Raw genomic sequence first — 23,988 nt, forward strand, 5'->3', positions numbered from 1 at the left:
TTTAACCTTCACAGCGATCTGCCAAGTTAAGACAGTATTCCGTTTTTAAAAGAAAAATTAGTTCAAAGACAGTAAGTTATTTGCTCACCCTCATCCACTTAACTGGGGCTCAGTCTCAAGTCTTTCTTTTTTCCATTTTTACTCCAAGGCCATTCTAAACCTTTAAATAAAAATCCAACGGTGCCACTCAAGACACTAAAAGGTGAGGGTCCAAGGTGACTTTTGTTTCACAAAACGACCACGAAGAACACGCTGTTCTCTAGGAGAAGGAAAGAGCCATCGTCCCCATGGGCATGTGGATGGCCGGCCTCCGGGGAAGACAGTCATAACGGGAGCACAACAGTTGCCCCTTACCAGAGACGGACGCCGTAGGACAGGCACGGCGGCGCGTGCGCAGACCCAGCGGCGGCCGGCTCCGCCCCGCGCCCACTCTTTATTCCCAGAATCCCTCTGTGTCGCACCAGAACGGCAGAATCGTTCGGGGACTGAGGAGTCGGGCGCGGCGGCGTCAAGATGGCGGCTGCGGCTGTGGCGGCGGCGGCAGCGGCGGCCGCGGCAGCATCTCTGCAGGTGCTGGAGATGGAAAGCATGGAGACAGCCGCCGCCGGCTCCGCGGGGCTAGCCGCCGAAGTCAGAGGTAGCGGCACGGTGGACTTCGGGCCTGGGCCTGGTTTGTCTGCAATGGAGGCGAGCGGGGGCGACCCGGGCCCGGAGGCCGAGGATTTCGAGTGCAGCTCTCACTGCTCGGAGCTGTCGTGGAGGCAGAACGAACAGCGGCGCCAGGGCCTCTTCTGCGACATCACCCTGTGCTTCGGCGGTGCGGGAGGCCGAGAGTTCCGGGCCCACCGCTCGGTGCTGGCCGCCGCCACCGAGTACTTCACGCCCCTGCTCTCGGGTCAGTTCTCCGAGTCCCGCTCCGGCCGGGTGGAAATGCGCAAATGGAGCTCCGAGCCCGGGCCCGAACCTGACACGGTGGAAGCCGTTATCGAATACATGTACACCGGGCGCATCCGCGTCAGCACGGGCAGTGTGCACGAGGTGCTGGAGTTGGCCGACAGGTAGGGGACGCAGGCGGGATGCGGAGCGCGGGGGTCGAGATGCTCGCCGACCGCGGGCGGCATCCAGGGAGGGCGCGGGAAAAGGCGCGGAGGGCAGTGCCCTGGGTAGACTCGAGTGAGCCCTAACGAAATGCATTCGTTTGATACTTACTGAGCACCTGCTGTGTGTTGTGGGGCCGCCACTGCGCTGGACACGGAGGGTGCAGCCGGCCAGTCAGGCGAGGGGTCGTGTCTCCAGGTGAAGAGACAAAGGCAATGAAAAAGTCCGCTTTTAATGAGTACAGTGTTGACATTTTAAAAGGATAGTAATTGCGTAAAGACCTTTCTCAGGAGGTGACATTTAAACCGACCTTTAAATGGCAAGGGAATCCTGGCCATGCAAAGATGGGGAATGACCATTCCTGGCAGATAGCGCAAAGGCCCCGCATCTCGTTTGGCTTAGAGAAGTAAAAAAGGAAATTCAGTGATCTAGGAGGTGAAGGGGAGAAGGGTGTGTGAAGTGTTTTGGATAAAGGAGTTTGGATTTACAAGGTGATGTGAAGCTGGCTAAGGAAATGATTTGACTGAAATATTTCAAAGATGATTCTGCTACTGTGGAAAATGGGTTTTAGAGGGCCCAGATGGATATTCCAGAAACTATTTAGGAAGCAGGTGAATGCAGTTTGGAGATGGGGAGGAGCCTTTTGAGGCAGTATTCTATGTGTATATTTGTTATTTGAACGACTATCTCCTGAGTCAGCCCCTGGGTTCTGAGCATCTGGGGATTCAGCAGTAAACAAAATAGACAAAAGTCCCTTTCTGCATTGCACTTATATAAGTAGATGGACGGCAAATAAAACAGCATGTCGGATGATTGCTCTAGCTATTTTGAAAAATAAAGGATGGCGGGTCATATAGAAAATGTTGATGTAAAGAAGCTGTTTTCTAAATTGAATGGATAGAGAAATCCTCCTGAAGAAAAAGACGTTTGCAAAGAATTGAAAGAGGTGTGGTTAAGAGTGTTTCAGGTAGGGGACGTCTCAGGTGCAAAGACCCTGAGATGGAGCTTCTCTGGAGGCTGCTGCTGCTAAGTTGCTTCAGTCTTGAGAATAGCAAAAGGCCAGGGCGGCTGGATCAGAGGGATGCAGGGCAAGAGAAGTAGGAGAGGCCTGAGGGTGGTAATGGGGATGGATCCAGATCCCACAGGGCTGTGTCAGCCTGTGGGAGGACTTGGGCTCCTACTCTGAGTAACATGGGAACGTTTAAGGTAGAGTAATGATGCATTCTGATCTGCAGAATTCTTCTGTGTTGAGAAAAAGTGGGGAAGGGGCTGCAAGGGCAGAAGCAGAGAGATAAGCAGGTTGTTACAGAGGTGGTAGAGGCTTGGACTGAGGAGGGAGAAGTAAAAGTGATGAGAAATGCTTTGATTCTAGATGCATTTTGAAGGCAGAGGAGAGAAATTTGCCAGTGGATTTGATGTGAGGGATGAGGGAAAAGACTGCAGGTAAAGATGTGGAAAAGTTCAGGAAAGTGTTTGGGAGGAAGTGTTTGGTTTTTGGTCCAGGAAATGTCTTCTACTGGATGTCTAATAGAACACTGGATGGAGGAGCATTGGGAGCTAGAGATTGGGAGGAAATTAGCATATAGATGGTAATTAAAGCTTTGGGACTGGATAAAATTACCTAGGAAGAGAGTGTAGATAGAAAAGAGAAACCGAAGGACTGAGCTCTGGGGTTCTCCAGAATGTTAAAGAGACACCAGCAGAGCACCTGATACCATGGAAGGCTAGAGTGTATCAAGGAGGGAGTAGCCAATCATGTCAACTCCGTCACTTGTAAGTGATCATTGGATTTGGTGATAATAGAGGTCATTGATAGCACTGACAAGAGCCATTTAAGTCTGACCATTGGGACTTCTCTGGTGGTCCAGTGGCTAAAATGCTGCACTTCCAATGCAGGGGGCCCAGGTTCTATCCCTGGTCTGGAACCTAGATCCCACATGCCACAACTAAAAGATAATCTCAAGCAGCCAAATAATACAGTATCTTTAAAAAATAGTATTTAAGAAATAGTCTGTCAAGAGGATCAGAAAAATGATACCCATGGACCTGTGTGAGGAGTCATCCAGGGAGGTCTTTTTCCCTCTGTAAGCTGGGAGATGGGCTTCCCAGGTGACTCAGTGGTAAAGAATCTGCCTGCCAATGCAGGAGGTGCAGGAGACCTGGGTTCAATCCCTGGGTCGGGAAGATCTCTGGAGGAGGAAATGGCAGCCCACTCCAGTATTCTTGTCTGTAAAATTCCATGTAGCCTGGCAGGCTACAGTCCATGGGGTCGCAAAAGAGTCGGGGACTTAACTGAGTGACTAAGCACGTACGCACACAACCTGAGAGATCCTGGAGCGTGTTTGTGTGCTGATGAAAATGAATCCGTGGAAGAGGAGAAATTGATGTTATAAGGACTAGAGTCTTTGAAACCAAGAAGGGGATAGAATCCATATTAAAAGTGGAGAAGTTGGACTAGGAACGCAGAGTATAGGGTACAGCTGTAGGCAGACAGATTGAATAGTGGGAGGGAATTCTCGGGTGGTCCAGGGATTAGGACTCATGGCTTTCACTGCTGGGACCCAGGTTGAAGCCCTGGTTGAAGAACTAAGATCTTCCAAGCCTCTCCATGTGGCTGGGGAAAAAAAAAAAAAAAAGGATTGGATAATGGGAAAATGAAGTTTTTGCCTGATTGCTTCTGTTTTCTCAAAGCATGATACTGGGTCATCTATTTGAGGGTAGGGTGGAATGTGGCAGGTGTATGTGTGCAAGGGGTGGTTTGTTGAATGCAGATGGATAGAGAAGGGTCATTGCACTCACTCCAGCTCTGTTTTCTTCTGTCATGTGAGCTTGTGTTCTTTCAGATTTACCCCTCCTTTACTGGAGACTTGGGTAAGGAGAGGAGAGAACACCCCCAGACAATTTACTTAAAACTTCTCTCCATAGGTCAGTTGCTGAGTAGCCACTTTGTGTTTGACAGTATGCCCTGCAACCATCACAGCCAGTCTTACCCATCAGCTTTGAGGCAGGATTCCTTTACAACCCCTCCTCCCCCATATAGTCTGTCTGTTGATCATACCTACCTTGCAGGGCACGTATACTGTAAAGCAATAATAGGAAGTGCCCAGCATGATCCCTGTCACGTGACACATGCCTAGTATACGACAGGCAGCTATTGTTTTCTTAGAGCAGTGTTTCCAAACACCTGTCCAAGGAAATATGTGTTGGCTTACTGGAACACCTGCCAAAAATCACAAGTAGAAGGTGGGGAAGCACAAGAAAGAGTGATCCTGGCGCCCAGGCATATTTGAGAGCCACTAGAGCTCTTAACTACTCTGCCTTGTCTTTGTCTTGTGTCTGAAATGGTATGCTCCCTGAAGAGGGTAAAGGGAGCCTGTCTTGAAATTCATATTCATATCACAAGTCAGTTAGTTATTAAGCACAATAATCATAGTAGCAAGTAGTTACTGAAGTGAGAGAGGCCTGGACTGACTGGTGAAGTCATTCTTAAATTGTTTATGTTCTCCGTTCTGGAGATTTAATCCTTAGTGTGTGTGCTAAATCACTGCAGTTGTGTCCAACTCTGTGACCCTATGGACTCTTAGCCCTCTAGGCTCCTCCGTCCATGGGATTCTCCAGGCAAGTATACTGGAGTGGGTTGCCATGCTCTTACTGCTTAGCAGTAGTCTCAAATTGGCCACCCTTAGGGCTTGATTCTGCCAGATTAATTTATGTGAGCCAACAACATCTAGACAGCTACATGCCAAACCGCTTTTCTTTTTAATGTGGACGGGCCTACACATTTTCTGTTGTTTTATTTCTTGGCTTCTTCAGATCTTTGAGTTTGCCTTGCCACTCCTGCTTTAATGAGAACCCAGCTCAGGACAAAACTCCTGAGCACCACCCCTGCCCCCACCCCTGGGTTACTCAGGGAGAAAGCTCTGGTGATGAGAAGATTAAAACCTCTGACACAAAGCCTGCATTGCCATTCCCTCTGAAATCCGACCAGACAGTTTTTATACCATGGAGTCACAGTTTTTATACCATGTCATTGATGCTTCAGGAAATCTCTTCATTGAGACCCAGCCTCATCTAAGAAGAGACTGGTTGCTAGCCAGGGACTTGGGCAGGATGGCATAGACAAGTTTGGATTGAGGTTTGCCTCTGCCAAGGGTAAATTACAGTGGAAACCGAGTGTAGGACTGTTCTTTATTAAAGGATATTTTCTGAAATACCTTACATAATCAAAAACTCCATTTTGTGTGTGTATCACAAAATTTTGTGTAATATATAATTACGTATAAACTGTCTAATGTAAATAAAATATATAAAGATGATTTTTACATATGCTTTTAAACATACTTTCCCACACAATCCTGTTTAATTTGGGAGGATTTGCTTTTTTTTTTTCAAGTGTTGTGAATGAAGTGAGATGAAACATATTTCAGTTTGTATAATTTAGATGTTCTCAAAGAGCATTTTCAAAGTATGCACATTTGAAAATTAATCCTTCCTCTTGTTCTTGGTTTTAGGTTCCTATTAATTCGTTTAAAAGAGTTTTGTGGAGAATTTCTCAAGAAAAAGCTTCATCTCTCTAATTGTGTGGCCATTCATAGCTTAGCTCACATGTATACACTAAGCCAGCTTGCTCTGAAAGCGGCAGATATGATACGGAGAAACTTCCACAAAGTAATTCAGGATGAGGAATTTTATACTTTACCTTTCCACCTCATCCGAGATTGGCTTTCGGACTTGGAGATCACAGTTGATTCCGAAGAGGTTCTGTTCGAAACAGTTTTGAAGTGGGTTCAGAGAAATGCCGAAGAGAGAGAGAGATACTTTGAAGAACTTTTTAAATTGCTCAGATTGTCCCAGATGAAACCTACTTACCTTACTCGTCATGTCAAACCAGAGAGGCTGGTGGCCAATAATGAAGTTTGCGTCAAGTTGGTGGCTGATGCAGTGGAGAGGCACGCTCTGAGAGCTGAGAACATACAGTCTGGCACATTCCAGCATCCTGCTTCTCATGTCTCATTATTACCTCGCTATGGGCAAAACATGGACGTGATCATGGTTATTGGAGGCGTGTCAGAAGGAGGGGACTATTTAAGTGAATGTGTGGGATATTTTGTCGATGAGGACAGATGGGTAAACCTACCCCATATCCATAATCACCTTGATGGACATGCCGTTGCAGTAACAGAATCCTACGTGTATGTTGCTGGGTCGATGGAACCAGGGTTTGCTAAAACTGTGGAAAGGTATAATCCAAATTTGAATACCTGGGAACACGTTTGTAGTCTGATGACAAGGAAGCATTCTTTTGGGCTAACAGAAGTCAAGGGGAAGCTATACAGCATTGGAGGACATGGCAACTTCAGTCCCGGTTTTAAAGATGTGACTGTTTATAATCCCGAGCTAGATAAATGGCATAACTTGGAATCAGCACCAAAGATTCTTCGGGATGTGAAAGCGCTCGCCATTGAAGACCGGTTTGTGTACATTGCTGCCCGCACTCCTGTGGACCGGGACACTGAAGATGGATTAAAGGCTGTCATTACTTGCTATGACACAGAGACTCGACAGTGGCAAGATGTGGAATCTTTGCCACTTATTGACAATTACTGCTTTTTCCAAATGTCTGTGGTCAACTCAAACTTTTATCAGACAGCCTCATGCTGCCCCAAGAGTTATTCTTTAGAAAATGAAGAGGCGATACGAAAAATCGCCAACCAGGTTTCCGATGAGATCCTTGAAAGTTTACCCCCGGAAGTCCTAAGCATTGAAGGAGCGGCCATTTGCTATTACAAAGATGACGTTTTCATTATTGGAGGCTGGAAAAACAGTGATGATATTGACAAACAGTATAGGAAAGAAGCCTACAGGTACTGTGCTGAGAGAAAGCGGTGGATGCTTCTTCCTCCCATGCCACAACCCCGTTGTCGAGCCACTGCCTGCCACGTGAGAATCCCATACCGGTACTTGCATGGCACTCAGAGATATCCTATGCCTCAAAACTTAATGTGGCAGAAGGACAGGATCAGACAGATGCAAGAAATACATCGACATGCCCTAAACATGCGGCGAGTGCCAAGCTCTCAGATAGAATGCTAGGTTCTTTGATGCATGCAGCTTAAAACAGACCTTTTCATGAGGCTGAAGATACCCAGACTGTTACTTGAAAATGTAGGTCAATAACTTATTTTCTACATGAATGGATTATCACCCCATATAAAGGAAATACAGTTAAAAACTGAAGAATGGGAAAATCAATTCAGTACGTGGTAATTTTTGTTAGTTTGCAGTCTTTATCTGTTGTTGGTTTGTGTGTATGTTGGCAAAATAAGATCTTATTAAAGATAAATGGAAAACCAGGTGTAGTTACTTGGTTGTTTTTCTGCCAGCAGTTTATAACTTCTTTGTTTTAGGGACTTATGTTTTGAACATGCTTTAAGCACCGATTTTATTTGCACATGTATTTTGATCATCTTTTTCATTTTTTTTCCTGAATGGTTGGTTTTGACAAGATCAGAATACATGCATTGAGCCGTCATCTATAGGAGGAATGTGCAATAGTGAGATTGAAGTCTGAAGGAAAAAGCACAATGTTTTAGCAAGATGATTTCACAATGTTTGCATCGCTATTTTGTTGTCTTTGTTTATCTTGAAATACTATCTTGTTTATTTCTAGAAGAAATGACTGATGTGAAATTTGTGATTGGCATTTGTGGAATAGTTTTCATTTCTTTAGCATCTCTGTTGTAAACTTCAGGCCATCACTTTGAGATAATGGTGGTTAGCAAGAGTACTGATCTTTAGCTGATGAATTGATTACAGAGGAAGTTATATCTTTGAAATTTGTTTCTCTAAGCAGAAAAATATTACTAGTCTAGAGTAAGAAATCAAAGCCATTGAAAAATTTTAAAACGCTTTTTTTAGGAGGTATTTGAAGATAAGTTACTGAGTGTAAATAATGCCGATGACAATCGACACTCAACACCTTTAATTTTAAATTTTGCTCTAATGCATATTATATGGAATCCTCATCATTCCTTTCTAAAAGAAACTTTTTTCAAAATAGGAAGGAAGGAAGTAACAGTTTAGGGAAATGTTGCTAAAGAGAAGCCTTATTATTTCTCAACCTGGATTATTATATTTTGTCCATTTGCCCTAGACCTTCATTGAAACTTTGCCTGAGCCTAGACTACAACATTTGGGCACATAATTACGGCTCTTAAAAATTGATCTCTGTGGTTATCTTTTATTTATTCTAATGCATTCTTCTGATCTTCTCACCTGTGCCCAGGCAGTATGCAAATTATCACATAGGTTGACCTTTAGCATCAGTTAATGTAAGAAACTCCTGCTCTAGTGGTTTGAAGTGTGGGGTCCAGTATGCTTTTCTTGTTTCAGAATGTTTCTACCTTCTTGGACATTCTGGAATACTATTCTAGAAGGTAAATTCCAAGTGCAGTGATTCCCCCCCCCCCCCCCCCCCCAGTTAGTTCATTATAGTTCTTACCAGTTGGATCAAACATCAAAAGAAAAAGTACAGCCAGGAATTTTGGCTCTCAGTGTGCTGCAGGACTATTAATGCTTAGCCCTTGGACTCTATACTAAGAAATTATCTGAAATTTCTAAATTGGTATCCTTGCCTAAGAACATTTTTTAAAAATGTGTTGGAAATCTACTTTAAATACATTTAATTTAGTCCAGGGTAGGGATGGGAAACTGCAAGTCTATTTCTATATGAGGATATATTATCCTACCCCATCTCTACCATTTCCTTAATTTCCATTTATTTTTAGCTATTTTAATAAAAGTTATTAGATTCTGAGAATTGCTGATTAGTTGTGAGAGGTCTATGCAAGACAGAAAAGTTCATTGAATGGCGTTCTCATTTCTCTCTGATAGACTATACTAGCAAACTTCCTTTTCTTGATGGTGTTGAAATAATTTAGTAGCTCACTAAGGTACCAGTTTCTTTCCAGAAGGGTGTGATGTCAGGTTTTTTTAATTGCTTTTTTTTTTTTTTTTTTAGGTCTCAGAGATGTCTTCTGAGATAGTCATTACCAAGTTACTTGTAGGGTTGTCTTTTTTTCACATGATGTAGCAGAAGCCATAACTCATAAGATTTAGGTATAATCTGGTTTTGAAAACGTGATTGAAACTGTTGTTTTTTGACTCGGCAGGCAGCCTAGGCCATGGCTGGAAAGAGAGGGTAAGTCCTTCCTTGCATGATCATGTGTGCAGGGTTCCTGACCACTGAATTCTTAATTTTCATATTTGAATTCACATGTGTGATTTCACATCGATAACTTGCATTTCTAAAATATCCTAACTAACTTGTTAATAAGGAAGAAAACCAGATTTGCTTAAATCTGTTCAAGGCTGACATTCTGAAATTTTAAACTAGAAATAACATCCCTCAGCATTTGGAAAGGTTCTGATTATAATGACCAGCCTGCAATGGCTCTTTGGGAAAGAAATTTCCTTTTTAATGAAAACTGAAGATTGCATTTGACAATTTAAGCAGTTAAAAATACAGCTTTAAAAAGGCAGCTTAACATGTATTTAAGCAAACCTTTTTTGTTGTTGTTGCTTTTGTTTTGTAGAAGGAAAAGAGGGGAATTGACTATATCAAAAAGTAAGAACTGTATATAACTTTAAGTGAGGCTGCTTAGATCTTGGAATGGATACCCTTTGAGTATACCTACCCCACCACGGTTTAAAAAAAAAAAAAGCCCGGTGTACATATTGAGAATGTCAGTCATGAGCTTAGTGTTTAAGTAATACCTCTCACTTGCAGTTGTGAGTCTGATTTGCATGATTAGTCTTGTGTATCTTGATATACAACTTTGCTTTTGCTGTGCCAATTCAAAATTATTTTACTTTAAAAAAAAAAAAAAAACCTAAAATTTTATGGACATCAGTTTTGTCTTGATTACTGGGTTTTGTATAGTATTTCTGGGACCAAAAAATAAATTGAAATCTTTTTTTATGTAGAACAGAGGTTTGAAGCTGGAAAAATAATGTTTATGGCAGATTTGTGTGCTTTTGTATATTAAACTCTTCAGGCTGCCGGTAAGGCAGTTTCTAGAGCACACTTACTTTTTTCCTCTTTTATGTTTCTTGACTAGTGTAGCATGTGGTATGTTTAAATACTTCATTCTCTGCTTCATAATTCTAATATGAACACTATACTATAGGTAGACAGGTAAGCTCTTTGTACATTTTAGTTACGTGGCCTAATCAAGCATAACCAAAGGGATGTTTTTTGTACTTGCCTCAAACTAAGCTTAAAAAGGGTGCATCAGCCACATTTCATGTCTTTTCCAAATATGTAGAATTGTGAAGCAAGTCCTCTGCCAACACTAGAAAAATAGGGTGTTTATAGGTTGTCATTTAACCTTAGACTATTTGGAGAAACAATTCAGTCTCTCCTTTTTCAAATTGTTAAACATTTTGGCACAGTTTATCACTCCAGCTTGTTACTTTCTTGAGAATAGTCCATTTTTGTTTTTGTTATAATGCTTATATTATACCATGTTTTGGTCATTGGAAACAAAACAGCTCATAGCCCAGTGATGTAATACAGTGACAGTAACACCATATAGTAGTCATTTGCTTCAAGGAACTTAATTAGGTAGCCAAATAACTGCTCTCTGTTGATTACCTTTGTTGGGCTTGTCTTACTCTGTGTGGCCATTACTGCGAATGTCTGACCTTCACGTGAAGCACACACAGTAGAGCACTTGTTAACTTAATCTTCAGCCTGGTGCACTTGCACTCATTGAAAAGCAGTGCTTGCTGTGTGGTTGAAGATCTTATGGTCTATGTGCAAGGGCTCATTGAGTTATATGTAAAATAAATACTTAGTTCAAGTTGATACAGTGAGTTTTCTGGGCTAGCAGTATTGAGCCCCTGTCTTACCGCAAGTATAATCTTGACTGTCTCCCTTTAATTAAGTCAGAGATGTAGAATTTAGGACAGTCTGAGACATTACCTTGTAAAATAGCTTGTTTTATGTTTCTAAAGCTACCTTGTTCTGTGTTAGAGCTACTAATCGTCTTGATGTAAGTTTTAAATAAACGTATTTCTTTAGAGCTGACTTGCACTGTGATTTCTCCTTTTAATTATGGACCATTGAATATAATTGCTTCCTTCTTCCCCTAGTACTCCCTTCCGTCATCCAACCCTTGGCTCCCTTAAGTTGAACATTTTCCAGTACTCTTACAAGTTTAAACACTGCATTTATTTTAAAAAAGAATTAATTCTTATTGCTTAGACTTTTTATTAGCTAATATGAAGAGGCTTATACAGGTAGGGTACTTGTCGAGGCAGAGTACTTTACTTCATCTCGCAGTGCTAGTCCTGTGAAGTTGTCCCGTCTAGCTGCATATTCCCCAACGTTGGCCAGCCCTGGTACCACACAGCAGCTCAGAGCACTGCGGTATATACTCATGTCATGAGCATCATACCACTCGTCAGTCTTCTCATCATAGCACTCAACATTAAAGGTGGTGGTAAAGCCATTAAAACCACCCACCACAAACAAGAGGTCATCTACCACCTCGATGCCAAAATTGCTACGAGGATTAAACATAGTTGGGATTGTGCGCCAAGTGTTAGCCACTGGGCTGTAGGCTTCTGCACTCCTAAGTCGATTAGCTCCGTCAAAGCCGCCTACCTGTGGACAGCAGAGGAAACACAACTGGCTGTTAACCGTCGCTTCTGTGCACTGAGGATCCCTCCTTGCCGGGGACCCGTGATTTCATACCTCCCTCTTCCACTATCTTCCGTGGATAAGAAGCTTTCAGATACTTCCCACTGGTAGTGTAAACCTATTTGCTAATAGAAAACCTAGGCTATCAGTTTGTTGTGGGAAAGAAACTCACCGCATATACATGTTCTCCATAAGCAATTACACCTATCCCACTCCTCCTGCTTCTCATGGGTGCTATGACTGTCCACTGATTACTCTCAGCGTTGTACACTTCTGCTGTAAACAGGCATTCGTTCCCGTTAAACCCACCACATATGTAGACCTGTGTGAAGACAGTTCCAGGATGAGTAAAATTGTTACTTCTGGGGAGTAGAAGGAAGGAGGGTGTACATGATGGTGGCTGGGGGCCGAGGACACTTCAGATGCCAGTCTGCAGTCTGAGTTTTTTCCACATGTGCACACATTGCTTTTTAATAGGTAAAAGATGGTTACAAAGGGCCACTTAGTCATTGGATGCAGGGGTTAGTATTGCAAGGTGAATACCGCCACTTCTGTTTTCCATCCACCTCAAAAAACAGCATTATTTCCGCCTTCCCCGGGGGTCTCACCTTTCCGTAGAGTGTTGTGGCACTCGCATCACTCCTCTGCTCATGCATGGGGGCAATGAGTGTCCACTGGTTGGTCTCTGGCTCATAACGCTCAGCAGTGTTGAGACGCACGTAGCCATCAAAGCCTCCCATGGCGTAAATAAAATTGCTGAGGACTGTCACACTGACGTAGCAACGCCTGGAGTGCATTGGGGCCACCTGGTGCCAGGTTTTCTTGACTGGGTCAAAACGCTTAACACTATTGAAATAGTCCACACTATCGAACCCCCCAATGATATAAACATAGCCTTTCAAATAGGCTGCCCCATGGTAGGCACGAGGACTCTCTTCCTCACAAGTGACATTCACCCATCTGTCTGCCCGAGCATCATATGCCTCAATGGCATTGGTGGGGCTCCCACCACTCCAGCCACCAATTGCAAATAGGATGGCATAGGGCAAGCGGGGCCTGGTGAGCGGGTTGGTGAAATCAGAATTAGAAGGTCCATTCATATTTAGGTCATACATGGCCTTCAGGGCATTAATGATGACTGGCTTGCATTCCTCACTGTCTTTGACATAGTCATTCATTTTAACATTGTTCATGAAATATTCAGCATGCATTAGGGCCAGGCGGACCTAAGAAGGAAATACAGAAAGTCATTCAGATGAGGCGAGGTGTCTGAAAAACCCATGTCCTTAAGCCCACAACTTCACAGCCTCCACTGAATGCACTAGGGTCATGTTTTATTTTTGTAACTTACATGTGGATGCTGAGAATGAGTGAGATAGAAGCCACCTCAAGTGGTCACAGGGCTAGTCCATTCCTTGGCCCCTGGACAGGACTTTTAGACCAGAAAAAGCTGTGGTCCTTGTTCAGTGATTGGATATCTATGTCTCTCTATATAAAGTAACATGAATTAGCACCAGATGGTTACAATTGAGTGCAATGCTCGTTACCTGGTTTCTAGTCTAACTCCTGTTTTGGTTGGGGAAACTCACAGAAGGAAAGAGGTAAAAGGAAGACCTTTTAGAATTCTTTTGAAGACCTGCTTTCTCCTTCCCCCACTATCAGAATTTTGGTCAAAGAGAAAATAATTGGGGCAGAAGGAACTAGCCATGCCAGGGGCGAAGAAAGCTTTAAAATTCCAGAGAATGGCAGGGGATGCCTTCTACGTATGTACATCTATAAGTGACTGCGTGCTAAATCATTTCAGTTGTGTCCAACTCTTTGTGACCCTATGGACCAGAGCCCACCAGGCTCCTCTGTGGATTGTCCAGGCAAGAATATTGGAGTGGGTTGCCATGCCCTCATCCAAGGGATCTTCCCAACCCAGGGATCAAACCCAAGTCTCTTACATCTCCTGCATTGGCAGGCCGGTTCTTTGCCACTAGTGCCACCTGAGAAGTCCACATATATAAGTATATATTTATATATATGTTATATATAAATATATATAAATATAACGACAACTCTGGCATCTGTCAAACGTCTGAGTGTAGTCCTTGGGACAATCCCTCTGGGATTAATGAATCAAAAGTGAGCAATTAAGGGAATTCCCTGGTAGTCCAGTAGTTAGGACTCCAAGTGAACCTCCATGCTAGGGGCATGGCTTTGATCCCTGGGCACGGAACTGACTCAGTTGGTAAAGAATCCCCCTGCAATGCAGGAGACCCCCATTTGATTCCTGGGTCGGGAAGATCCGCTGGAGAAGGGACAGGCCAACCACTCCAGTATTCTTGGGCTTCCCTTGTGGCTCAGCTGGTAAAGAATCCGCCTGCAATGTGAGAGACCTGGAGTTGATCCCTGGGTTGGGAAGATCCCCTGGAGAAGGGAACGGCTACCCACTCCAGTATTCTGGCCTGGAGAATTCCATGAACTGTATAGTCCATGGGGTCGCAAAGAGTCGGACACGACTGAGCGACTTTCACTTCACTTCGTGGAACTAAGATCCCACAAGTCACATGGCTCAGCCAGAAAAAAAAGAGTGAACAATTAAAGCATCCCACAAAAAAATAACTAAATGACCTTGGGAAGCAAAACTGAAATATGCTGCTTCCTATTTTGGGGGTCATGAGAAATCCATTTTAAAATGGCCTCAAATACAGCATCTTCTTGTTTGACGTTGAGCTCATCTTTCTCAATGATATCCTTAAGTTCAGTGACTGAGAGCTCTAAAAACTCTGCTGAGACTTTAACCATCTCCTCAAAGTTGTGCAGTATGAACATGTAGGCTTTCTGCCTCAGCTCAGGGCAGTAGTAGTAGTCCGTGAACTTGCAGATGCCGATACAGTTATCCAAGCACAGCTCCGACTTGAGGAACTCACAGCAACCCCTGACAATACCCATGATGTTAAACTGGTCTGCAGCAGCCAAAAGTTTCTCCACGTTATCCGGTGTGATGGGGACCGTCCGGGTGTATGCGTATTCGATAATCAGCTTCATCATGTCGGGGGAAATGCCAGGGATGTTGTATATTTTCTTTTCAGTGTTGTTCCAGCCACTTGTAAACAAAGCTCTGGAAGAGAGACAAAAACTAGCAGTCACTGAAATATTTCTCTCCAGTCTGTCATGTTTTCCCCGCCCCCCCCCCGCCCCCCGAACCCCAACCTTTTCTTGTGGGAGAGTTTGGACATTTTCCAAATAGCACACAGTATATTGGAAATACATTGGTGTGAGGTAAGAGGGAGGAGAGTAGGCTTTATATAGTGGTCAAAAGAACCTTTCCAAGATCTTTGGTCACTTTTATTCCTATTTTCATGATCAGTAGCCCTTTTCCCCATTTTAGGGATGGAGAAATTGAGATCTACAGCTGGTAGTATGACCCAGGTCTTTTCTGTTTCAGCCCATCGTCCATCAAACTCTACCCCAATTAAAGAAATTAAACTTGAGCAAATACACTTTTAAAACAAGTATTATTCATATCCAGAATCTGATCACTTCGCACCACTCCTGTTGCTACCTTCTTAGTCTGAGCCACCGCCATCTCTTTCCTTGATTATTGCGAATAAACCCCCTAACTCAGCAGTCCTCAACCTTTTTGGGACCATGCACCAGTTTTGTGGAAAACAATTTTTCCATAGACTGGAGGTAGGGATGGTTTCAGGATGATTCTCATAAGGAGCCTGCAACCTAGATCCCTCGCATGCATAGTTCACAGTAGGGTTCACGCTCCTGTGAGAATCTAATGCTGCCACTTATCTCACAGGAGGTGGAGCTCAGGCAGTCGTGAGAGTGATGAGCACTGGCTGTAAATACAGGTGAAGCTTCACCGGCCTGCCACTCACCTCCTGTTGTGCAGCCTGGTTCCTAATAGGCTGGTATCAGTCTGTGACCTGGAGGTTGGGGACCCCTGCCCTAACTGATCTCTCTGCTTCTGCCCTTGACATCTCCAGAGTTTACAGTCTTATCCCAGCCCCCAGAGTGATCCTTATGAGTTTATGCTCCTCTTCCACTCAGAAACTTCCACTGGCTTCCCTTGTTATTTACAGAGTAAAATATGAAATCCTTACCAGGGACTACAAAAGACCCCTGAGATCTGGACCATGAATACCTCTCTAATCATATTTCCTCTTGCCTTCCTTCTCACCTTATTCCAGCCCTGCTGGCCTTGCTTTCCTTGAATACACCAGAGATGCTTCCATCTTGGGTCCTTTGCATTTTGCTTTCTACTCAGCCTGGAAGGCTCCCCGCCACCCCCCTGCCCCAGACTTCCGTATTTTCTAAGACTTCACCCCCTGGAAGTCTTTCCTCAAATGTCACTTTGTCAGCAAAATGGTAATCCTATTTAAAATAACCACTCCCTGTCTTCTTTTTCCCTAGCAATTATGATCAGATATATATTTTATTAAATGCCTATTACCCCTATTTGAAGGTAAACTTAATGAGAACAGGAATATTTATGTGTTTTCTTTTTTTCCAGTACCTGTCACAAAATAGGCACTCAATAAGAAATTATTGAATGAATAAATGACCACTATTCCACAATTATTTATTGGGTCCTTTCTAAATAGCTAGGTACTTTTCTAGGTGTTGCAGAAGTCCCTGCCCTAATATATTTTTGCATCCTTTTTCTAAGAAGTTTAAGGAAATATGGGCTCAGAGATCAAATTCTCTATCAAAGAAGTCTGCAAACCTATAGCCTCTGGGCCAAATTCAACCCAACTCCTCTATTTTTGTCCTGCCCAAGAGTTAAGAATTTTTTTACATTTTTAAATTGGGGAAAATATTGTGACACCTGGAAATTATAATAAATTCAAATTTTGATAATAAAATAATTTTATTGGAACACAGCCATGTTCTTTCAGTTAGAATTGTCCATGGCTATTTTCCAGTTCTCCTTGATCTCTTCTGCTTCTACTAGGTCTCTACTTTCTCTATCCTTTATTGTGCCCATCTTTGGGTGAAATGTTCCCTTGGTATTTCCAATTTTCCTAAAGAGATCTCTAGTCTTTCCCCTTCTGTTGTTTTCCTCTATATCTTTGCATTGTTCGTTGAAGAAGGCCTTCTTGTCTCTCCTTGCTATTCTGAAACTCTGCGTTTAGTTAGGTGTACCTTTCCCTTCCTCTCTTGCTTTTTCACTTCTCTTCTTTCTGCAGCTATTTGTGAGGACTTCTCAGGTAACCACTTTGCCTTCTTGCTTTTCTTTGGGATGGCTTTGTTTGCTGCCTCCTGTACAATATTACATACCTCTGTCCACACTTCTTCAGGCACACTGTTTACTAGATCTAATCCCTCGAATCTATTCATCACCTCCAATGATATTCATAGGGGATTTGATTCAAGTCGTACCTGGCTGGCCTAGTGGTTTTCCCCGCTTTCTTTAGTTTAAGCCTGAATTTTGTTATGAGAAGCTGATAGTCTGAGCGACAGTCAGTTCCAAGTCTTGTTTTTGCTGACTGTATACAGCTTCTCTGTCTTTGACTGCAAAGAGTGTAATCAATTTGATTTCGGTATTGACCATTTGGTGATGTCCATGTGTAAAGTCGTCTCTTGTGTTGTTGCAAAAGGGTGTTTGCTATGACCAGTGCATTCTCTTGGCAGAATTCTGTTAGCCTTTGCCCTGCTTCATTTTGTATTCCAAGGTCAAACTTGCCTGTTACTTGCCTGTTAGGTTTTCTTGAATTCCTACTTTTGCATTCCAATCCCCAGTGATGAATAGAACATCTGTTTTTGGTGTTAGTTCTAGGAGGTCTTCTATGTCTTCACAGAAGTGATCAACTTCAGCTTCTTTGGCATCTGTGGTTGGGGCATGGACTTGAATTACTGTGATGTTGAAATGGTTTGCCTTGGAAATGAACCGAGATCATTCTGTCATTTTTGATGTAGCATCCAAGTACTGCATTTCACACTCTTTTGTTGACTATGAGGGCTACTCCATTTATTCTATTGGATTCTTGCCTGCAGTACTAGATATAATGGTCCAACCAAATTAAATGACTACTGATGGAAGTAAAGTCTGATGCTGTAAAGAACAATATTGCATAGGAACCTGCAATGTTAAGTCCATGAATCAAGATAAATTAGAAGTGGTCAAACAGGAGATGGCAAGAGTGAACACTGACATTTTAGGAATTGGTAAACTAAAATGGACTGGAATGGGCGAATTTAATTTAGATGACCATTATATCTACTTTTGTGGGCAAGAATCCCTTAGGAGAAATAGAGTAGCCCTCATAGTCAACAAAAGAGTCTGAAATGCAGTACTTGGGTGCAGTCTCAAAAATTACAGAATGATCTCTGTTCGTTTTCAAGGCAAACCATTCATTATCACAGTAATCCAAGTCTATGCCCCAACGACTAATGCTGAAGAAGGTAAAGTTGAATGGTTCTATGAATACCTACAAGACCTTCTAGAACTAATGCCAAAAAAAGATGTCCTTTTCATCATATGGGACTGGAATGCAAAAGTAGCAAGTAAAGAGATACCTGGAGTAACAAGAAAATTTGGCCTTGGAGTACAGAATGAAGCAGGGCAAAGGCTAACAGAGTTTTGCCAAGAGAATGCACTGGTCATAGCAAACACCCTCTTCCAACAATACCAGAGAAGACTCTGCACATGAACATCACTAGTTGGTCAATATCAAAATAAGATTGATTATATTCTTTGCAGCTAAAGATGGAGAAGCTCTATACAATCAGCATAAACAAGACTGGGAGCTGACTGTGGCTCAGATCATGAACACTTTATTGCAAAATTCAGACTTAAATTGAAGAAAGTAGGGAAAACCACTGAGCCATTCATGTGTGACCTAAATCAAATCCCTTATGATTATACAGTGGAAGTGACAAGTAGATTCAAGGGATTAGATCTGATAGACAGAGTACCTGAAGAACTATGGACGGAGGTTGGTGACATTGTACAGGAGGCAGTGGTCAAGACCATCTCCAAGAAAAAGAAATGCAAAAATGCAAAATGGTTGCCTGAGGAGGCCTTACAAATAGATTAAACAAGAAGAGAAGTGAAAGGCAAAGGAGAAAAGGAAATATATACCCATTTGAATGCAGAGTTCCAAAGAATAACAAGGAGAGATAAGAAAACCTTCAGTGATCAATGCAAAGAAATAGAGGAAAACAATAGAATGGGAAAGACTAGAGATCTCTTCAAGAAAATTAGAGATACCAAGGGAACATTTCATGTAAAGGTGGGCGCAATAAAGGACAGAAATGGTATGGGCCTAACAGCAGAAGTTATTAAGAAAAGGTGGCAAGAACACACAGAAGAACTATACAAAAAAGATCTTAATGACCCAGATAACCACGATGGTGTGATCACTCACCTAGAGCCAGACATCCTGGAATGTGAAGTCAAGTCCGCCTTAGAAAGCATCACTATGAACAAAGCTAGTGGAGGTGATGGAATTCCAGTTGAGCTATTTCAAATCCTAAAAGATGATGCTGTGAAAGTGCTGCACTCAATATGCCAGCAAATTTGGAAAACTCAGCAGAGGCCACAGGACTGGAAAAAGTCAATTTTCATTCCAATCCCCAAGAAAGGCAATGCCATAATATTCAGACTACCGCACAATTGCAGTCATCTCGCATGCTAGCAAAGTAAAGCTCAAAATTCTCCAAGCCAGGCTTCAACAGTATGTGAACCGAGAACTTCCAGATGTTCAAGCTGGATTTAGAAAAGGCAGAAGAACCAGAGATCAAATTGCCAATATGTTGGATCATCGAAAAAGCAAGAGAGTTCCAGAAAAGCATCTACTTCTGCTTTATTGACTATGCCAAAGCCTTTGACTGTGTGGATCACAACAAACTGGAAAATTCTTCAAAAGATGGGAATACCAGACCACCTTACCTGCCTCCTAAGAAATCTGTATGCAGGTCAAAAAGCAACAGTTAGAACTGGACATGGAACAATGGACTGGTTCCATATTGGGAAAGGAGTACGTCAAGGATACCCTGCTTATTTAACTTATATGCAAAGTACATCATGTGAAATGTTGGGCTGGATGAAGCACAAACTGGAATCAAGATTGCCAGGAGAAATATCAATAACCTCAGATACGTGGATGACACCACCCTTACAGCAGAAAGCAAAGAAGTACTAAAACGCCTCTTGATGAAGGTGAAAGAGGAGAGTGAAAAACCTGGCTTAAAACTCAGCATTCAAAAAACTAAGATCATGGCATCTGGTCCCACCACTTTATGGCAAATAGATGGGGAAACAGTGGAAACAGTGACAGACTTTATTTTTGGGGGCTCCAAAATCACTGCAAATGGTGACTGCAGCCATGAAATTAAAAGATGTTTGCTCCTTGGAAGAAAAGCTATGACCACCTAGCTGCTGCTGCTAAGTCGCTTCAGTCGTGTCCAATTCTGAAAGCATATTAAAAAGCAGAGACATTACTTTGCCAACAAAGGTCCATCTATTCAAAGCTATGGTTTTTCCAGTAGTCATATATGGATGTGAGAACTGGACTATAAAGAAAGCTGAGCACCGAAGAATTGATGCTTTTGAACTGTGGTGTTGGAAAAGACTCTTGAGAGTGCCTTGGTCAGCAAGGAAATCAAACCAGTTGATCCTAAAGGAAGTCCTGAATATTCATTGGAAGGACTGATGCTGAAGCTGAAACTCCAATACTTTGGCCACCTGATGCAAAGAACTGATTTATTGGAAAAGACCCTGATACTGGGAAAGACTGAAGTCAGGAGGAGAAGGGGACAACAGAGGATGAGATGGTTGGATGGCATCACCAACTTGATGGACATGAGTTTGAACAAGCTCTGGGAGTAGGTGATAGACAGGGAAGCCTGGCATGCTAAAGTCCGTGGGGTCACAAAGAGTTGGACACGACTGAGCGACTGAACTGAAGTGAAATTAAATTCACCCATTTCTGTATATTTTAGTCCACTGATTCCTAAAATATTGATGTTTATTCTTACCATCTCCTGCTTGACCATGTCCAATTTACCTTGATTTATGGACCTAACATTCCAGGTTCCTATGCAATACTGTTCTTTGCAGCATTGGATTTTACTTTCATCACCAAACACATCCATAACTGAGCGTCATTTCCCATTTGGCCCAGCTGCTTCATTCTTTCTGGGGCTATTAGTAGTTGTCCTTCACTCTTCCCAGTAGCATATTGGACACCTTCCAACCTGGGGACTCATCTTTCAGTGTCATATCTTTTTGTCTTTTTATACATTTCATGGGGTTCTCATGGCAAGTATACTGGGGTGGTTTGCCATTCCCTTGTTTAGTCAGAACTCTCCACTGTGACCCGTCCATCTCGAGTGGCCCTACATGGCATGGCTCATAGCTTCATTGAGTTATGCAAGTCCTTTTACCACAGAAAGGTATCCAGAGTCAGACCTTCTGGAGTGTGAAGTCAAGTGGGCCTTAGAAAGCACTGCTGTCGGTAAGGCTAGTGGGACTTCCCTGGTGGTCCAGAGGTTAAGAATCTGCTTGCCAATGCAAGAGACACAGGTTCAATCACTGGTCCAGGAAGATTCCACATATCGCAGAGTATTTAAGCCTGTTTGCCATAGCTACAGAGCCTGAGCTTTGCAATGAGAAGCTTGTGAACTGCAACTAGAGAGTAGCCCCCACTCTCCACAACTAGAGAAAGCCCACGCACAGCAATGAAAACCCAGAAAAGTCAAAAGTAAAAATATAAATTATTAAAAATAAATAAATAAAGCTAGTCAATGTGATGGAATTCCAGTAGAGCCATTTAAAAATCCTAAAAGATGATGCTATCAAAGTGCTGCACTCAATACATCAGCAAATCTGGAAAACCCACTAATGGCCACAGCACTGGAAAAGGTCAATCCTCATCCCAATTCCCAAGAAGGGCAGCACTAAAGAATGTTCAAACCACCAGACAATTGCACTCATCTCTCGAGCTAATAAGGTTATGCTCAAAATCCTGCATGCTAGATTTCAGCATCACATGAACCGAGAACTTTCAGATGTCCAAGTTGGGTTTAGAAAAGGCAGAGGAACCAGAAATCAAATTGCCAACATTCATTGGATCACAGAGAAAGCAAGGGAATTCCAGAAAAACATCTACCTCTGTTTCATCGACCACATTAAAGCCTTTGACTGTGTGGTCATAACAAACTGTGGAAAACTCTCAAAGAGATGGGGATACCAGACCATCTTACCTGTCCCCTGAGAAACCTGTATGTGGGTCAAGAAGCAACAGTTAGAACCCTGTGTGGAACAACTGACTGGTTCAGGATTGAGGAAGGAATATGATACAGCTGTTTGCTGTCACCCTGTTAATTTAACTTACATGCTGAGCAGTTCTTGAGAAATGTCAGGCTGGATGAGTTACAAGCTGGAATCAAGATTGGCAGGAGAAACATCAACAACCTAGATACGTGGATGATAACACTCTAATGGCAGAAAGTGAAGAGGAACTAAAGAACCTCTTGAGGGTAAGGGAGGAGAGTAAAAAAAGCCGGCTTAAAACTAAATATTAAAAAAACTAAGATTATGGCATCCAGCCCCATCACTTCATGGCAAATACAAGGGGAAACGGTGGAAGCAGTGATAGATTTCCTCTTCTTGGGCTCTAAAATCACTGTGGATGGTGACTGCAGCCATGAAATCAGAAGACAATTGCTTCTTGGCAGGAAAGCTGTGACAAACTTAGTGTGTTGAAAAGCAAAGACATTGCTTTGCCAACAAAGGTCTATATATTCACGGCTATGGTCTTTCCAGTAATCATGTATGGTGGTGAGAGCTGGACCATAAAGTAGGCAGAGCACCGAAGAATTGTTGTCTTCGAACAGTGGTGCTGGAGAAGACTCTTGAGAGCCCCTTGGACAGCAAGTCCATCTTAAAGGAAATCAACCCTGAATATTCATTGGAAGGACTGATGCTGAAGCTGAAGCTCCAATATGTTGGTCACCTGATGCAAACAGCTGACTCATTGGAAAAGACCCTGATGCTGGGAAAGATTGAGGGCAGAAGGAGAAGAGGGCATCAGAGGATGAGATGGCTGTATGACATCACTGATACCATGCACATGAACTTGGGCGTACTCTGGGAGATGGTGAGGGACAGGGAGGCCTGGCGTGCTGCAGTCCATGGGGTCATGAAGAGTCAGACACAACTGGGTGACTGAACAACAACAAAACATGGCTGCTATCGCACTGAAAGCAGAGTGGAGTAGTTGGGACAAAGACTGTGTGGCCTGCAAAAGTCCACTTAAAATATGCACTATTCAACCTTTTTGTATACCTTGCTCTAGGTTTACATGAATGAGAATTTTTAGGTGGGACACTCTTACCATATCTTCATTGGAATTGAGTACTCAAATATTTTCAGCTCATAAGCAAGATAGCTCTTTACCTTCCTGATTACAACACTTTTGGCTCAAACTTCCCTTTATTTCTGATAAATATTTCCTGGGTTCTTTCCCTTCACCCTGCTTCCCACCCTCTCTATCCTTGTTAATTTATCACCCTGCCTGAAACAGTCTCAGGGGCTTAAGGGGTAGCTGAGGTGGCACTGTTACCTAGGTTTAAGTAGGAAATCCAGTACAGGTGTCCAACTATCCCAAAGGTTGGGGTGGGTGCAAATCAAAGAAAAAAAAAGCACCTGACCCACCAACAGCTGGTTGAAGTTCAGTTGAAAACCAGAGAGGCTCCAGCCCTGATTGGGCCTCTTCAGAGGCCTGTCTACAAAGAAGCCAGTCTACAGAAGCCCAGGGCTTTGACAGGATCCCTAAACTTAAGATCATGGGGTGGGAAACATGAAATGAACCAAAATGTCTCAGAATGAGCCCAGTTCCCCCTTTGGCTTAGTTCAGCAACCCTGTTATACCTAAAGTAGGAACTGCAGCTACAGAGGATGTTCTTGTGGGCATTGAACTCAAAGCCATTGACCTTGATGACCACGTCGCAGAGCTTGCCCTCTAGCCTAAGCTCGTTGAAGATCTCACAGGTCATCGCACTCATCTTCCTCTCCATGTGAGGCTGGTGGAACCGTGTGGAGGCCGCCGCGCTCTCCATCTCCATGGCACCCTGGGATCAGCGGAGAGAGGCTGCTCTCCTAGGGTGTCGGGGAGGATTGTGGGGGGGCCCCTTTAGCCAGCTGTCGCTCCTTTTCCCTACTACATCTTTCATATAGGGCC

At 43.1% G+C, this 23,988-nt stretch overlaps 2 protein-coding genes across 2 annotated transcripts; one reads left to right on the forward strand and one right to left on the reverse strand.

Moving 5' to 3' along the window:
* The first annotated feature begins 447 nt into the window (after positions 1–447).
* Positions 448–11,183, forward strand: KLHL11 (kelch like family member 11). Its single transcript, XM_055575880.1, has 2 exons — positions 448–1,058; positions 5,610–11,183. The coding sequence occupies exons 1-2, from the start codon at positions 514–516 to the stop codon at positions 7,189–7,191; spliced, it is 2,127 nt and encodes a 708-aa protein (XP_055431855.1). The 5' UTR covers positions 448–513; the 3' UTR covers positions 7,192–11,183.
* A 172-nt stretch (positions 11,184–11,355) lies between these two features.
* On the reverse strand, positions 11,356–23,872 carry KLHL10 (kelch like family member 10). The gene is made up of 5 exons (XM_055575885.1): positions 23,679–23,872; positions 14,420–14,909; positions 12,412–13,029; positions 11,976–12,125; positions 11,356–11,767 (listed from the first exon to the last, which is right to left on the reverse strand). The coding sequence occupies exons 1-5, from the start codon at positions 23,870–23,872 to the stop codon at positions 11,393–11,395; spliced, it is 1,827 nt and encodes a 608-aa protein (XP_055431860.1). The 3' UTR covers positions 11,356–11,392.
* Between the last annotated feature and the right edge of the window lie 116 nt (positions 23,873–23,988).

This window comes from Bubalus kerabau, chromosome 4 (genome assembly GCF_029407905.1).
Source record: "Bubalus kerabau isolate K-KA32 ecotype Philippines breed swamp buffalo chromosome 4, PCC_UOA_SB_1v2, whole genome shotgun sequence".
NCBI classification, from domain to species: Eukaryota; Metazoa; Chordata; class Mammalia; order Artiodactyla; family Bovidae; genus Bubalus; species Bubalus kerabau.

What these genes read in the sequence shown, in the direction of transcription:
- KLHL11 (XM_055575880.1), top strand. Translation starts at nt 514, where the DNA reads ATGGCGGCTGCGGCTGTGGCGGCGGCGGCAGCGGCGGCCGCGGCAGCA. An exon ending in GTGCTGGAGTTGGCCGACAG is followed by an intron (nt 1,059 to 5,609) that starts GTAGGGGACGCA and finishes TCTTGGTTTTAG; the next exon opens with GTTCCTATTAATTCGTTTAA.
- KLHL10 (XM_055575885.1), bottom strand. Translation starts at nt 23,872, where the DNA reads ATGGAGATGGAGAGCGCGGCGGCCTCCACACGGTTCCACCAGCCTCAC. An exon ending in TTTCAGTTTTGCTTCCCAAG is followed by an intron (nt 13,030 to 14,419) that starts GTCATTTAGTTA and finishes TTTCCTTCTTAG; the next exon opens with GTCCGCCTGGCCCTAATGCA. An exon ending in CCACAACACTCTACGGAAAG is followed by an intron (nt 12,126 to 12,411) that starts GTGAGACCCCCG and finishes GTCTTCACACAG; the next exon opens with GTCTACATATGTGGTGGGTT.